The 17,559-nt window shown below is 37.2% G+C and overlaps 1 protein-coding gene across 10 annotated transcripts in view; it reads left to right on the forward strand.

The window, feature by feature from the left end:
- KDM4C (lysine demethylase 4C) overlaps positions 1-17,559 on the forward strand; it is a 490,870-nt gene that overhangs the window by 172,912 nt on the left and 300,399 nt on the right. For all 10 annotated transcript variants that reach the window (XM_057498655.1, XM_057498657.1, XM_036878839.2 and 7 more), the window contains one exon: positions 1,106-1,243. In XM_057498655.1, the coding sequence (XP_057354638.1) occupies positions 1,106-1,243 (138 nt within the window). The remainder of the gene's footprint in view (positions 1-1,105; positions 1,244-17,559) is intronic.

Raw genomic sequence — 17,559 nt, forward strand, 5'->3', positions numbered from 1 at the left:
AAAGAAGAGAATCAGGCTGTGTTCTCGTGTGGCTCAGAACGATGGAACTGGAGCCGTGTTCAACACTGATGAAACAGTTCTCTGTCTGTCAGATGGCAGCTGAGATGTTGCTCGTTGTTGCACAGGGAGGGGATGATGAGATAAATTTCAGAATTGTTGGGAAAGAAAATACTTCCTCAGACATTTCAGCATCCCTGATATGCCAAGTGAATTGCAGTGTGTACACCTGTATTTATAGAATGTGTCTCCTGTATGTCTACACACATGTATGTACCCACATAATCATTTCTCAAGGTTTCTCATGGTGGCTGAATTAATTAATGAATAATAAATTTGATAATCTGGCATAGAGTATGGAAATTTGCTTCACTATTTTTCTAAAGCTCTTGGAATACTTTGTGTACTTTGGTGTTTATAAAAAAATCATGTCTTTAACCAAAAAAATAGGAATGGAATAAATACATGTTTGTAGGCTTCCGACTGATTTATCCAAGTTTTAATTATATTTAAAGATGTACTAATTCACATGTACATATGTACACATACACATTAGCATAATTCTTTGTTAGAAATTGTATTATTGAATGGAATACAGTTACTTGAATGTTTTCTAAGTATTATTAAAGAAAAATTTGTTGAATATCATCCACTCTTTAGAAATAAGAATTCACAATAAAGCCTGTTCAGCATGCATTATCAAAGTTTTTGTACCTCTACTTTCAGTAATGTCAGTTATAATAAGTCTTGCAATTTAACTCTAGTAATGCAAAATTTTAAAGTATTAAAATATCTTTCATTGATTAAAAATATGAATAAAATATTTTAATAACTTAAGGACATATTCAAATAAAACATAGTATCTCTAATTATGGAACAGATGATTAAATTACATTGCTAGAAGATCACACCCTGTTTGGAGAAGTCAGTTTCCTGAAAAACTATTAAAGGGTTAAGCAAAGGACCTGGGGGGACATCTGTTATACTGGTGTAGCTCTGACATCATGGCATTTTTTTCCTTTATATTTTTATAAGAAATATATTTTAGTTGTATTTTCAATTTGGGAAGTCTTATAATTGGAAAATATTATATGTTTCTATCTTGCAGATCACCCAGGAGGCTGGAGAATTTATGATCACTTTCCCATATGGCTACCATGCTGGTTTTAATCATGGTTTCAACTGTGCAGAATCTACAAATTTTGCTACAGTTAGATGGATTGACTATGGAAAAGTTGCTAAATTGGTAAGTTTTGCCTCAAAAATAAAGCATAAATTAAATGTATATTCTGTTTCTTATAGTGGAAAAGCTAAAATCATATGTAGAATTGATTTTCTTCCTCCTTGATATTGTGTGCCTCTCACCATAGTAATTTGTCTCAGACTAGATATATTTATTTTCCTGTGTTACCATTTGTAGCTACATTTTTCTGTTTTGAGATTAATGAGGAGCAGTTTACCTTGACAGGTAATTTTATGCATCTGATGTTTGCTTTCTTTCTTAAGGCCACCAGTAGATTTTTTGAGAGATTTTCCAGTGATTCCCTGTGGCTCCATGTTAGGTAGACTTAGCTCTCTCTGTGTTAGAGTTCAGCCCATGACTTAGGAAGCAACTGTTTACAGAGAAAAGTGTCTGTTAAAATGGAAACAATAAAAAGTTGAGGTAGGATGGCAAGAAGAAATGATTAAGTTTTCCCTTAGTGCAAAAATGAATTTCTTGAAAGAAATAATGTAGAACATAATTTAGCAAGAAATATTTCTTCATGTTAAATTTGCATATTCTGACCAGTATATTAATTTAGTTCACATACTGTGTATTTTCATTCACAAGCAACACGTTCTATTAAATTTAATCAATTTCCCCCTGTAAAGTCAAATAGAGGGAATCTTCAGTTGGTGGCTTCTTTTAGGTTGCTTCCTTTACTATGACTTTCAAGGCAAAGGTGCAGGCTGACAGAGGGCAGCTCCTAAATGAAACTGTGTTTTAAGAATATGTAAAATTGACATAAATTTAGTGGAAAGTGACACACATAATTTATGTGGCCTTTTTCTGGCTACTGCATAGTACAGATGAGTATTATCCATTCTGTGTTGATAAAGCTTTTATGTGGAACCATTGAGTAAGCTTGGATAGACATGTTTGGGGAGACAACTTTAGGTTTAACTTACATGTGTATTTAGAAAATTGCATAATATATTAAATAAAAGTATAGCTCTTTGGCCTGTCAGGAAGCATTTGAATGAATTCATAACACAAAGGAAAGCTCCTGCTATTAGAAGATTTTTTCTGTTCCAAGGAATTTCTGTTTATGAGGGGTAATTTAGAAAGGAACAGAACTGAATGATTTCTTCCCATTACACATTCTTCATATTACAACAAACCTAATAAAGAAATAGAAAACTCCGTCTCTCAGCTGGCTACAGCAGGGCTTTTACACACCCTCAGTGCTTGCGTCTGCTCTGCAGCAGTGTCACAGCTCTGAGCTGTAACAGGTGTATTACTCTGTGTTTTCCACCTTCAGTCATTAACATAAGAAGTCAGCTAGCACAGCTGTTAAGTCACCAGAAAAACTAGTTGGTGCTTGTTTACTCCAGGTTTCAGGTCTAGTTCATGGTACTGGCCAAACCAGCTTCTCCCCAAGGCTGGAATGTCCTGGGTGTGTTTCCACATTTTTGTGTGGACGTAGAGTGGGAGTGGAGGGTGACCAGGTAAGAGATATGGAATCTCAGCTGACAACCTAGAGTTGTGGAATTATTCAGAACTAGTACTCTGTGGTGGCCAAGGCAGGAATCTGGCCCCACTTTTCTCCTTCCAGCTAGCCATGTAGCATCAGGGAAGTCATGCATTCTTTTTGTTTCTTCCTACATTAGTTAGAAATTCCCCTCTGACTAATAGATTTGTTGTGAAGGGGAAAACCATATGTGGATATTCACTCGTGCTGTGTTGATATCACTCAGTTTAGTCAAGGGATATAACTGTCATGGTTCTGGGTATTTTGCTAGGTACCATGTATTCAATGGTTATATTGCAGTTTTGGCAAGTTAGTTTAAAATGATTATAACTGTATGTGTTTGAGATGTTTTTAGGTGTTGTCTACACCCTTCCCTTACTTTTGGTGAGGTGGTGCTGCTCTGAGAATATTAGTTCCTCATCGATGCTGGAGCAAATGGCTAGAAAATTAGTGGTTTAAAACAACATCTATTTACTGTCTCATAGTTCTGTATGTTATAGATCTGATGCTGGTCTCACCAAGCAAAACTCAAAGTGTTTACAGGGCTGCATTCCTCACTGGAGACTCTGGTGAAGAATCCATTTCCTTGCTCAGTCAGTTGTTGGCTGAATTCAGTTCCTTGCAGATACATGACTGAGTGCCTATTTCCTTGCTACCTGCCAGCCCAGGTCTTTCTCCTAAAGGCTTCTCTCAGGTCCTTCCATGGGGTCTCCTACCTTTTAGAGCAAGTAATCCAAAAATCCCATTAGTCATGTAAGATGGCATATTCACGGATTGCAGGGATGAGGGTGTGGATATCTTTGCTCTTAGGGGAAGGGATGGAGTGGGAGAAGCGTTTTGTCTACCATACAGAGTTTTAATTGGTAATTGACATGGTGGTATAGAGTAAGAATCTACTTTGAGTCACATAACTAATTTTAGTTATTCTGAATAAAAACAGGAAACTAGATTGTAGTAGGTATGGTTTTGAATGTTTCACTAAAACATGCTTTCTTAAATTATTTCTCAGTTTTAATGTTTTTTTTTTTTGGCTGGTTTCAGTTAATAAGTTTTCTTACATTGCAGTGTGCCATGGTGGCATTTTCTTGCAGATTTTGGTGTCTTACCATTTATTTCACACATTTTTATTGATCTTCAAGACCATAGGAATACCATATTGTGTGTGTGTGCACGTGTAGTTTTTAATCTTAGAAAAATTTGTATATTGGGCTGTCAGTTTTTGTGTTTTGCTGGGTTCAGATGTATAGTGGATTAATTATGAATTGCAAATATAAGACTTTTAGCTTTGAGGATACCCAAATTTCTTAGTTTAGTTCAATTTGTTTAATTTTTTGCCTTCTTCAGTTTATTCTAAAAGATAACTGTTAAAAGAATAGTTGTTATTTGTAAGTGATGATGCGTTATGCTTTTTGGGGGCAGAGAATAATTGAAAAAATGATGGCACTCTTTTTCAAAGTTGAAGCACTGGGGAGGAATGACGTTTCCTTTACATGTCCCACTGGGTTGATTTGAGTATGTAAAAGCTTCTGAAACAGTGTCTCTTGTGGGACAGCATTAATTAATTAATGTGGTGCAGAGTGTGGGGTCTCTACTGGTTGTGTTTTCATATATTGCAAACCAGTATTTCTAATATGATGAATTAGAAAAGAGCTGTTACAAAAGACTTTTTTGAAATTAAAAAAACACTAGGTTTTGAGAAGATAGCACCAGGAGATATATTCACAATACTGGCAATCTGTGTTCAGAAGCCATTAGCCTTTGGTCAGTGGGGACCTTTTCAGCCCCTTCAAGTGGCTAATGTAAATGGTGATGAAGCTCTGAATATTTAGATAATTCCTGTCTGCTGTATGTCAGGCACCATGTATGTTCCTATGATTCATCACTTAGAGGATAACCTGTTGGACTAGCACACAGAAGTGAGCATGGAGGTGGCACTGGCAAGGGATCGATGACTGTTTCCTTCTTCATTGGCTTCTTGACTTCTGGTGGTGTCCCTGTGGGTTTCATATGAACGTATTGCTGACCTACTGGCATGTGGTGTTTGTTCATGAAACTGTCCTTGGGTTTAAGATATGGCTAACACTGACTGTACTAAGCCCAAATATACATCTTCCAAATTTCAGGAAATTCTTGGAGGTTTGTTATGCTCAACTAAATGATAATGGTAATCATAACATTATTATAATAAATAATAAAAGCATTGTTATTATCATTATTATATTGTGCATATTCCATTACCTGTGGGTATATCCCCTGTTTTTAGCACTTGATCCAGATTGCCCTTTTTCGTATCTTCTGAAACCACCTAATATCTCACATAAAGCTTTTTCTGTGCATAAATTTTGTAGAAGATCTGGGGAAAAGAAGCAAAGTTGGGAGTGAGGGAATATGACCTCATAACCTTCATAGCAATTTAATTTGTCTATCCCTGTTTCTAAAAATCTCTGCCCCAGACCCTTAGTATTCTTCTTCCTCTTTTAACTTCTTTTCTCTGTGAGGATCATTCAGCTCTCTTTAGCCTTTACCTGCAAAGTGTAGCATATCCAAATCCTGCATGATGCTCCAGAACAGAAGTACCCACCTATGCAAGAAGGTGGTATGTAGTTTTTCTTCATTATTAATCAGAGGCAAGGTTTTCACTGAAAAAAATTGAGAGGGGTGGTGTAGGTAGCCACATGCTCATGGCTTAGGCAAGTTTCGGCTTTGGAGAGTGCTTGGTGACTTCTTCCTCTGCAACAGGAATTGTGCTGCATGTTTAGTACAAAGAGGAAAGATATGTTTTCTTTGTCTTCAAGGAGCTTTTGTAAAGAGCAGAGGGGCTTTAATAAACCTCCATTTGCAAAGCTGTAGTGTGAGTGGAATATACCATCCGGTTATATATTTTAGGCATCTTTATAGCTTTGAACATCAGAGTAATCCAGAGTGAAGTGCTGTATTTTTTTCTGATAGAGATTTAAAAATATGCATCAGCTTAGCAATTGAAATAAGATATTGGTGCATATTTGAGATGAATGTTTTCCATTTCTGGAGCATTCTTTCTTTCTGTGGTGAAATGGAGTCCGTGATCACTTCTGTGCAGCAGCTGTGGTGGTACTCAAAGGTTCACTTCCTGGCTAGGCTGGATCAAAGAGCTGGCCTGCAGGTTGTATTTCATTTTTCCGTTTGGTGGGATGAAGTGCAGTTGTTTTGATGTTAGGTTTGATGGATTTGTTTGCCACTGCATTCATTAGCTTCACATCAAAAAACTGACAGGCTGTTAAATGAAACTTTGGCTTAGATTTTCAGCTTGACTGTTTGGAGACATTTGTGAGATTTTGTTTTTTGTGTTGCAGCAGCCTCAAGCACTGTGATTGTCTTGAAGGGAAGAAAATTTATTTACTGTACTGGTTTTCTTGAGGAGGAAAGAATCATTGTCTTGGGGACAGTCATATCTAGCCCACACCATCAGAAGTAGTGTATTTATGATGAGTATGTGCAGTATGGAAGACTTATCTACGGCTTGATAAATAATATTATCTTCTTGGGAGGAAAGATAATAGGTAGTGTCTCCAAAATGATACCTCTTATTTGTATTGATTTTATTTTAAATGACAATCTATTAACGTGATATGCCGGAAAGTTGAGAAATTGCACTGGAGAGCTGGGAAGGTTCTCTCATGGACTCCAGAAGCATTACTTTGCTATTTAATTTTAAAACATTCTGACATTTGAATCTTCAAGCATTTGAGCAAATTTAAAAAGAGGTGATAGAATTTTGAAATTCATTTCCCTTTAATCTGTAGAAGGGGTTTCAACTATTAAATTATCTTGTATACAAGAGCTGTATGTTCATTCTGTTTTATATTTCACCCCTTCTTTAAAATTAAGTTTGGTTCTTCTTAAATCAGGTAACATCCCTCCAAAAAATCTTTAATCTTGTGTAGTCTTTATTAAAACAGTCAGGAATCTTTTTAATAGTGAGTCTCTAGCTCACATTTTAATATGCTTTAGATCACAAAATATTAGTGTAAAGACATTTCTCTATTTTTATGGCATGTGAAGGAAATGAATGTAGACTATTTTGCACATTGCTCATTTAATAGTTCTTGGCATTCTTGTTTTAAATGTCTGATATGACATATATGATATGAATTTTGTGAGTATAGGGATTTTATATGCTGTATTTTTTCTTTTTACCTCTACTTTGCTTCTGTTTCCTGGGCCCTGGTGGTACAACAGAGAGTACAAAATGCCATGTAGAGAGAAAGAGTCAAATGAAGGCATGTCCAGAGGAGTCTAACTCTACCTGGGGAGTTAGTATTTGTATACCTGGAAGAGGTATTTAGAAAGAAAATGCTTACAGTTTGTCCCTATTTTGTTCTGTGATTAAGTCATTAGTTATGTGATTTAGAAAATTTGAGACTTTAAGTAGTGTAGTAGAAAGCCAGTTGATTAATATATTGGGTCTGCAGGAGATTTCTGGGGCTCAAGTTCTCAGAGCTAGGGAGCCTGATTTTATTTATTGCAAATGTAAAATTGCTGGGTGATGGGATTTTAATGGAACTAGGTATATGGTTTATGATGATGTTTATAGTCCAGATTTACAATCTGCAATCAAGGTATTATCTGTTTTTCTTTTCCATAGTTAGACACGCTATCCATTGTGTTACTGGCCCATCATGGTATTATCTGTTTTTGAGGTTTTAGTTTACATCAATACTTAAGAAAAAGTAAATTGGTGGGGAACCCTGCTACACTGTTGGTGGAAATTTAAAGTTATTCAACCATTGTGGACAGTAATATGGGTGTTCCTCAAAAAACTAAAAATATGAATGCCATTTGACCTGGTAATTCCATTCCTAGGAATTTTCCTGAAGAAAACAAGATCCTTGATTCAAAAAGACATATGTATCCCTATTTTATTGCTGCGCTATTTGCAATAGCCAAGACAGGGAAGCAACCTAAGTGCCCATCAATAGATGAATGGATAAAGAAGATGTAGTATGCATACACAATGGAATATTATTCAGCCATAAAAAGAAATGAAGTCATGTTATTTGCAACAACATGGATGGAGCTAGAGGGTATGATGCTCAGTGAAATAAGCAAGGTGGAGAAAGACAAATACCATATGATTACACTTATTTGTGGAGTATATAAACAAAGGAAAACTGAAGGAACAAAACAGCAGAAGACTCACACTCTGAGAAGGGACTAGTGGTTACCAATGGGGAGGAGTTGGGGAGGGTGAATGGGGAGGGAGAAGGAGATTCAGGGGCACTATAATTCACAATCATAATATAGGTAGGTCATGGGGAAGGCAGTACAGCACAGAGAAGAAAAGTAATGACTTTGTAACATCTTTCTTTTTATAAAGGTATCATTGATATACACTCTTTGAAGGTTTCACATGAAAAACATTATAGTTACTACATTTACCCATATTATTAAGACCCCCTCATACTCCCTGGAAGTCACTGTCCATCAGTATAGTAAGGTGCCACAAAGGCACTACTTATCTTCTCTGTGGTACACTGTCTTCCCTGTGACCACCCCTGCACCATGTGTACGAATCATAATATCCCTCAATCCTCTTCTCCCTCCCTCCCCACCTACTCTCCCCCACCCCTCCCCTTTGGTAACTGCTAGTCCCTTCTTGGAGTCTGTGAGTCTGCTGCTGTTTTGTTCCTTCAGTTTTGCTTCATTGTTACACTTCACAAATGAGGGAAGTCATTTGGTACTTGTTTTTCTCCACCTGGCTTGTTTCACTGAGCATAATATCCTTTAGTTCCATCCATGTTGCAAAAGGTAGGAGTTGTTTCTTCTTATGGCTGAATAGTATTCCATTGTGTATATGTACCACCTCTTCTTTATCCATTCATCTACTGATGGACACTTAGGTTGCTACCAGATCTTGATTATTGTAAATAGTGCTGCAATAAACATAGGGGTGCATATGTCTTTTTGAATCTGAGATCTTGTTTTCTTTGGGAATTCTTAGGAGTTAAATTTCCGGGTCAAATGGTATTTCTATATTTAGTTTTTTGAGGAGCCTTCATGTAGCTTTCCACAGTGGTTGAACTAATTTACATTCCCACCAACAGTGTAGGAGGGTTCCCCTTTCTCTGCATCCTCGCTAGCATTTGTTGGTCCTAGTCTTGGATGTTGGCCATCCTAACTGGTGTGAGGTGTTATCTCATTGTGGTTTTAATTTGCAGTTCCCTGATAATTAGTGATGTGGAGCATCATTTCATGTGCCTGTTACTATGTGTATTTCTTCCTTGGAGAAGTGTTTGTTCATATCCTCCACCCATTTTGTAATCGGGTTATTTGCCTTTTGGTTGTTGAGGCATGTGAGTTCTTTATATATTTTGGATGTTAACCCATTGTCAGATATATCATTTACAAATATATTCTCCCATACTGTAGGATGCCTTTTTGTTCTACTGATGGTATCCTTTGCTGTACAGAAGCTTTTTAGCTTGATATAGTCCCATGTGTTCATTTTTGCTTTTGTTTCTCTTGCCCGACAAGATGTGCTCAGGAAAAAGTTGCTCATGCTTATATTCAAGAGATTTTTGCCTATGTATTTCTCTAAGAGTTTTATGGTTTCATGACTTACATTCAGGTCTTTGATCCATTTTGAGTTTACTTTTGTGTATGGCGTTAGACAATAATCCGGTTTCATTCTCTTACATATAGCTGTCCAGTTTTGCCAACACCATTTGTTGAAGAGGCTGTCATTTCCCTATTGTATATCCATGGCTCCTTTATCGTATATTAATTGACCATATATGCTTGGATTTATATCTGGGCTCTCTAGTCTGTTCCATTGGTCTATTGTTCTGTTCTTGTGCCAGTACCAAATTGTCTTTATTACTATGGCTTTGTAGTAGAGCTTGAAGTTGGGGAGCATAATTCCCCCTGCTTTATTCTTCCTTCTCAGGATTGCTTTGGCTATTCAAGGTCTTTTATGGTTCTGTATGAATTTTAGGATGATTTTCTCTAGTTCATTGAAGAATGCTGTTGTTTATTTTGATAGGGATTGCATTGAATCTGTAGATTGTTTTAGTCAGGATGGCCATTTTGACAATATTAATTCTTCCTATCTGTGAGCATGAGATATATTTCCATTTATTGGTGTTGTCTTTAATTTCTTATGAGTGTCTTGTAGTTTATCAAGGTATAGGTCTTTCAGTTCCTTGGTTAGGTTTATTCCTAGGTATTTTATTCTTTTTGATGCAGTTGTGAATGGAATTGTTTTCTTGATTTCTCTTTCTGATAGTTCATTGTTAGTATATAGGAATGCAACAGATTTTTGTGGATTAATTTAGTATTGTGCAACTTTGCTGAATTCAGTTATTCTAGTGGTTTTGGGGTGGATTCTCTAGGGTTATCTATGTACAATATCATGTCATCTGCAAACAGGGTCAGTTTAACTTCTTCTTTACCAATCTGGATGCTGTTTATTTCTATGTGTTGTCTGATTGTCATGTCTAGGACCTCCAGAACTATGTCGAATTAAAGTGGGGAGAGTGGGCATCCTTGTCTTGTTCCCGATCTTAAAGGAAAAGCTTTCAGCTTCTTACTGTTAAGTATGATTTTGGCTGTGGGTTTTTCATATATAGCCTTTATTGTGTTGAGGTACTTGCCCTCATACCCATTTTTTGAGAGTTTTTATCATGAATGGATGTTGAATTTTGTCGAATGCTTTTTTGGCATCTATGGAGATGATTGTGTGGTTTTGTCCTTCTTTTGGTTGATGTGGTGGACTATGTTGATGGATTTTCAAATATTGTACCATCCTTTCTTTCATCCCTGGAATAAATCCTACTTGATCATGATGGATGATCATTTTAATGTATTTTTGAATTAGGTTTGCTAATACTTTGTTGAGTATTTTCGCATCTATGTTCCTCAGGTATATTGGTCTGTAATTTTCTTTTTTTGTAGTGTCTTTGCCTGGTTTTGGTATTAGAGTGATGCTGTCCTCATAGAATGAGTTTAGAAGTATTCCCTCCTCTTCTACCTTTTGGAAAACTTTAAGGAGGATGGGTATTAGGTCTTTACTAAATGTTTGATAAAATTCAGTGGTGAAATCATCTCTTCCAGGATTTTTGTTATTAGGTAGTTTTTAGATTGTCAAATCAATTTTGATGCTGCTAATTGGTATGTTCAGATTTTCTGTTTCTTCCTAGGTCTGCCTTGGAAGGTTGTATTTTTTTTTTCTTTTTTTAGATAATTATTTTTTATTGAAGGGTAGTTGACGCACAGTATTACATTACATTAGTTTCAAGTGTACAACACAGTGATAGAACATTTATATACATAATTATAGGTTCCAGCTATCACCCTACCAAGCTGTTACAATGTCTTGACTATATTCCTTATGCTATACATTACATCACGGTTACTTATTTATTTTACCATTGGAAGTCTGTCCTTTTTTTTTTTTGTGAGGGCACCTCTCATATTTATTGATCAAATGATTGTTAACGACAATAAAATTCTGTATAGGGGAGTCAATGCTCAATGCACAATCATTAATCCACCCCAAGCCTAATTTTCGTCAGTCTCCAATCTTCTGAGGCATAACAAACAAGTTCTTACATGGAGAACAAATTCTTACATACTGAATAAGTTACATAGTGAACAGTACAAGGGCAGTCATCACAGAAACTTTCGGTTTTGCTCATGCATTATGAACTATAAACAGTTCAAATATGAATACTCATTTGGTTTTTATACTTGATTTATATGTGGATACCACATTTCTCTCTTTATTATTATTATTTTTAATAAAATGCTGAAGTGGTAGGTAGATACAAGGTAAAGGTAGAAAACATAGTTTAGTGTTGTAAGAGAGAGCAAATGTAGATGATCAGGTGTGTACCTGTAGACTATGTGTTAATCCAAGCTAGACAAGGGCAATAAAACATCCACATATGCAGAAGATTTCTCTCAGAATGGGGGGGGTGAGGTTCTAAGCCTCACCTCTGTTGATCCCCAATTTCTCACCTGATGACCCCCCTGCGACTGTGCCTGTCTTAGGTTGTTCCTCCCTTGAGGAATCTTACCCGTCTCTGGCTAACCAGTCATCTTCTGGGGCCATACAGGGAAATGTAAAGTTGGTAAGTGAGAGAGAAGCCTTATTGTTTGAAATGGTTAGCTTTTTATTTCTTTGCATGTTTATGCCCTGTAGCTTCTATGCCCAGCATTTGTCTTGAGGTATCTTTACCACTTGGAAGAATTATGATACTCGGTAAATTTGATATGAGGCTCGAATTCTATTTAAGGGTTGTAATTAGGAAGGAAGAAGAAAAGCTATAGAAGTAGCAGGCGGAAGAAAACATGGGAAGATTGATTATTTCTTTGACATATCTTCTTGTAGAGTAACTTCAGCATGTATAGGTTTTAAGTTACTACTTAAATTGCACACACACATTAACATAATAGGAGTATAGTTACATAACCAAAGCATATCTGTAATTACCAGCCATCTCCAGTGAAACCAAGAAAACCAGTTAGGCACCTTAGGCATTTGTGAAAACTTATCTATGATATGGTGGATATTGTCCACCTGAACTTGAACAGTCTGAGAGAAATCAGACAAATTAAAACAACCCACTCCTGGGGAATGTTCATATCCCTTATGTACTTTTAACAGTAAATAGTCTGTAGTTGTAAGATTTTGGAGTGCTACAATTTGCACTTCTCCTAATTCTTGGTTGAATTCCAACAGTATAGATCCAGTCAAATTTGTTGTTTTACTGTATGCACAGGCCAGCTTAGATATCTCCTTCATTCCCATGGCAAGTCCAGGAGCTGGTGGGATGAGTGCATCTACAGCTGTAGCAGTGCATGGATCTTTGTTGGGGTTTCTTGATGATCATCTTCTGGCATGAGTCTTCCAGAGAGTGCTGATGTTGGAAGTTCTCTTTCATATCGTATCTTAGTTCATTTTCGGGGTAGCCCAATTAGGCTTTGATCTTCTGTATAAACGCAAACAGACCCTTTGCCTACACTTTTATATGCCCTTTATACCCTTGTGTAGAACTCATTGGAGGTTACCACACAGGAACTGCCCTTTTTTTTTTTCTTTTTCTTTTTGGTATCACTAATCTACACTTACATCACGAATATTGTGTTTACTAGGCTCTCCCCTATACCAGGTCTCCCCTATAAACCCCTTTACAGTCACTGTCCATAAGCATAGCAAAATGTTGTAGAATCACTACTTGCCTTCTCTGTGTTGTACAGCCCTCCCCTTTCTCTCACCCCCACATACATGCTAATCTTAATACCCCTGTACTTCTCCCCCCCCTTATCCCTCCCTACCCACCCATCCTCCCCACCCACCCATCCTCCCCAGTCCCTTTCCCTTTGGTACCTGTTAGTCCATTCTTGAGTTCTGTGATTCTGGTGCTGTTTTGTTCCTTCAGTTTTTCCTTTGTTCTTATATTCCACAGATAAGTGAAATCATTTGGTATTTCTCTTTCTCCACTTGGCTTGTTTCACTGAGCATAATAACCTCCACCTCCATCCATGTTGCTGCAAATGATTGGATTTGCCCTTTCTTATGGCTGAGTAGTATTCCATTGTGTATATGTACCACATCTTCTTTATCCATTCAACTCTTGATGGACATTTAGGTTGCTTCCAATTCTTGGCTATTGTAAATAGTGCTGCGATAAACATAGGGGTGCACTGATCTTTCTCATACTTGATTGCTGCATTCTTAGGGTAAATTCCTATGAGTGCAATTCCTGGGTCAAATGGTAAGTCTGTTTTGAGCATTTTGATGTACCTCCATACTGCTTTCCACAATGGTTGAACTAACTTACATTCCCACCAGCAGTGTAGGATTTACTTTTGTATATGGGGTTAGACAATAGTCCAGTTTCATTCTCCTACATGTAGCTCTCCAGTTTTGCCAGCACCACCTGTTGAAGAGACTGTCATTTCGCCATTGTATGTCCATGGCTCCTTTATCAAATATTAATTGACCATATATGTCTGGGTTAATGTCTGGATTCTCTAGTCTGTTCCATTGGTCTGTGGCTCTGCTCTTGTGCCAGTACCAAATTGTCTTGATTACTATGGCTTTATAATAGAGCTTGAAGTTGGGGAGTGAGATCCCCCCTACTTTATTCTTCTTTCTCAGGATTGCTTTGGCTATTCGGGGTCTTTGGTGTTTCCATATGAATTTTTGAATTATTTGTTCCAGTTCATTGAAGAATGTTGCTGGTAGTTTCATAGGGATTGCATCAAATCTGTATATTGCTTTGGGCAGGATGGCATTTTGACGATATTAATTCTTCCTAGCCACGAGCATGGGATGAGTTTCCATCTGTTAGTGTCCCCTTTAATTTCTCTGAAGAGTGACTTGTAGTTTTCAGAGTATAAGTCTTTCACTTCTTTGGGTAGGTTTATTCCTAGGTATTTTATTTTTTTTGATGCAATTGTGAATGGAGTTGTTTTCCTGATTTCTCTTTCTACTGGTTCATTATTAGTATATAGGAAAGCCACAGATTTCTGTGTGTTGATTTTGTATCCTGCAACTTTGCTGTATTCCGATATCACTTCTAGTAGTTTGGGGTGGAGTCTTTAGGGTTTTTTATGTACAGTATCATGTCATCTGGAAATAGTGACAGTTTAACTTCTTCTTTACCAATCTGGATTCCTTGTATTTCTTTGTTTTGTCTGATTGCCATGGCTTGGACCTCCAGTACTATGTTAAATAACAGTGGAGAGAGTGGGCATCCCTGTCTAGTTCCCGATCTCAGAGGAAATGCTTTCAGCTTCTCGCTGTTCAATATAATGTTGGCTGTGGGTTTATCATAGATGGCCTTTATTATGTTGAGGTACTTGCCCTCTATTCCCATTTTGCTGAGAGTTTTTATCATGAATGAATGTTTAACTTTGTCAAATGCTTTTTCAGCATCTATGGAGATGATCATGTGGTTTTTGTCTTTCTTTTTGTTGATGTGGTGGATGATGTTGATGGACTTTTGAATGTTGTACCATCCTTGCATCCCTGGGATGAATCCCACTTGGTCATGGTGTATGATCCTTTTGATGTATTTTTGAATTCGGTTTGCTAATATTTTGTTGAGTATTTTTGCATCTACGTTCATCAGGGATATTGGTCTGTAGTTTTCTTTTTTGGTGGGGTCTTTGCCTGGTTTTGGTATTAGGGTGATGTTAGCTTCATAGAATGAGTTTCGGAGTATCCCCTCCTCCTCTATTTTTTGGAAAACTTTAAGGAGAATGGGTATTATGTCTTCCCTGTATGTCTGATTAAATTCCGAGGTAAATCCATCTGGCCCGGGGTTTTGTTCTTTGGTAGTTTTTTGATTACCGCTTCAATTTCGTTGCTGGTAATTGGTCTGTTTAGATTTTCTGTTTCTTCCTGGGTCAATCTTGGAAGATTGTATTTTTCTAGGAAGTTGTCCATTTCTCCTAGGTTTCCCAGCTTGTTAGCATATAGGTTTTCATAGTATTCTCTAATAATTCTTTGTATTTCTGTGGGGTCCGTCTTAATTTTTCCTTTCTCGTTTCTGATACTGTTGATTTGTGTTGACTCTCTTTTCTTCTTAATAAGTCTGGCTAGAGGCTTATCTATTTTGTTTATTTCCTCGAAGAACCAGCTCTTGGTTTCATTGATTTTTGCTATTGTTTTATTCTTCTCAATTTTATTTATTTCTTCTCTGATCTTTATTATGTCCCTCCTTCTGCTGACCTTAGGCCTCATCTGTTCTTCTTTTTCCAATTTCGATAATTGTGACATTAGACCATTCATTTGGGATTGCTCTTCCTTTCTTAAATATGCTTGGATTGCTATATACTTTCCTCTTAAGACTGCTTTTGCTGTGTCCCACAGAAGTTGGGGCTTAGTGTTGTTGTTGTCATTTGTTTCCATATATTGCTGGATCTCCATTTTGATTTGGTCATTGATCCATTGATTATTTAGGAGCGTGTTGTTAAGCCTCCATGTGTTTGTAAGCCTCTTTGCTTTCTTTGTACAGTTTATTTCTAGTTTTATGCCTTTGTGGTCTGAAAAGTTGGTTGGTAGGATTTCAATCTTTTGGAATTTTCTGAGGCTCTTTTTATGGCCTAGTATGTGGTCTATTCTGGAGGATATTCCATGTGCACTTGAGAAGAATGTATATCCTGTTGCTTTTGGATGTAGAGTTCTATAGATGTCTATTAGGTCCATCTGCTCTACTGTGTTGTTCAGTGCTTCCGTGTCCTTACTTATTTTCTGCCCAGTGGATCTATCCTTTGGGGTGAGTGGTGTGTTGAAGTCTCCTAGAATGAATGCATTGCAGTCTATATCCCCCTTTAGTTCTGTTTGTATTTGTTTCACATATGCTGTTGCTCCTGTGTTGGTTGCATATATATTTAGAATGGTTATATCCTCTTGTTTGACTGAGCCCTTTATCATTATGTAGTGTCCTTCTTTATCTCTTGTTACTTTCTTTGTTTTGAAGTCTATTTTGTCTGATATTAGTACTGCAACCCCTGCTTTCTTCTCATTGTTGTTTGCTTGAAATATGTTTTTCCATCCCTTGACTTTTAGTCTGTACATGTCTTTGGGTTTGAGGTGAGTTTCTTGTAAGCAGCATATAGATGGGTCTTGCTTTTTTATCCATTCTGTTACTCTGTGTCTTTTGATTGGTGCATTCAACCCATTAACATTTAGGGTGACTATTGAAAGATATGTACTTATTGCCATTGAAGGCTTTAAATTCGTGGTTACCAAAGGTTCAAGGTTAGACTCTTTAGTATCTTACTGCCTAACTTAGCTCGGTTATTGAGCTGTTATATACACTGTCTGGAGATTCTTTTCTTCTCTCCCTTCTTATTCCTCCTCCTCGATTCTTCATATGTTGGGTGTTTTGTGCTGTGCTCTTTCTAGGAGTGCTCCCATCTAGAGCAGTCCCTGTAATATGTTCTGTAGAGGTGGTTTGTGGAAAGCAAATTCCCTCAGCTTTTGTTTGTCTGGGAATTGTTTAATCCCACCGTCATATTTGAAAGATAGTCGTGCTGGATACAGTATCCTTGGTTCAAGGCCCTTCTGTTTCATTGTATTAAATATATCATGCCATTCTCTTCTGGCCTGTAGGGTTTCTGTTGAGAAATCTGATGTTAGCCTGATGGGTTTCCCTTTATAGGTGATCTTTTTCTCTCTAGCTGCCTTTAACACTCTTTCCTTGTCCTTGATCTTTGCCATTTTAATTATTATGTGTCTTGGTGTTGTCCTTCTTGGATCCTTTCTGTTGGGGGTTCTGTGTATTTCCGTGGTCTGTTCGATTATTTCCTCCCCCAGTTTGGGGAAGTTTTCAGCAATTATTTTTTCTAAGATACTTTCCATCTCTTTTCCTCTCTCTTCTTCTTCTCGGACCCCTATAATACGGATATTGTTCCTTTCGGATTGGTCACACAGTTCTCTTAATATTGTTTCATTCCTGGAGATCCTTTTGTCTCTCTCTATGTCAGCTTCTATGCGTTCCTGTTCTCTGATTTCAATTCCATCAATGGCCTCTTGCATTCTATCCATTCTGCTTATAAACCATTCCAGAGTTTGTTTCATTTCTGCGATCTCCTTTCTGGCATCTGTGATCTCCCTCCGGACTTCATCCCATTTCTCTTGCGTATTTCTCTGCATCTCTGTCAGCATGTTTATGATTCTTATTTTGAATTCTTTTTCAGGAAGACTGGTTAGGTCTGTCTCCTTCTCTGGTGTTGTCTCTGTGATCTTTGTCTGCCTGTAGCTTTGCCTTTTCATGGTGATAGGAATAGTTTGCAGAGCTGGGACGAGTGACGGCTGGAAGGACTTCCTTTCTTG

Source organism: Manis pentadactyla, chromosome 3, assembly GCF_030020395.1.
Source record: "Manis pentadactyla isolate mManPen7 chromosome 3, mManPen7.hap1, whole genome shotgun sequence".
Lineage (NCBI taxonomy): Eukaryota > Metazoa > Chordata > Mammalia > Pholidota > Manidae > Manis > Manis pentadactyla.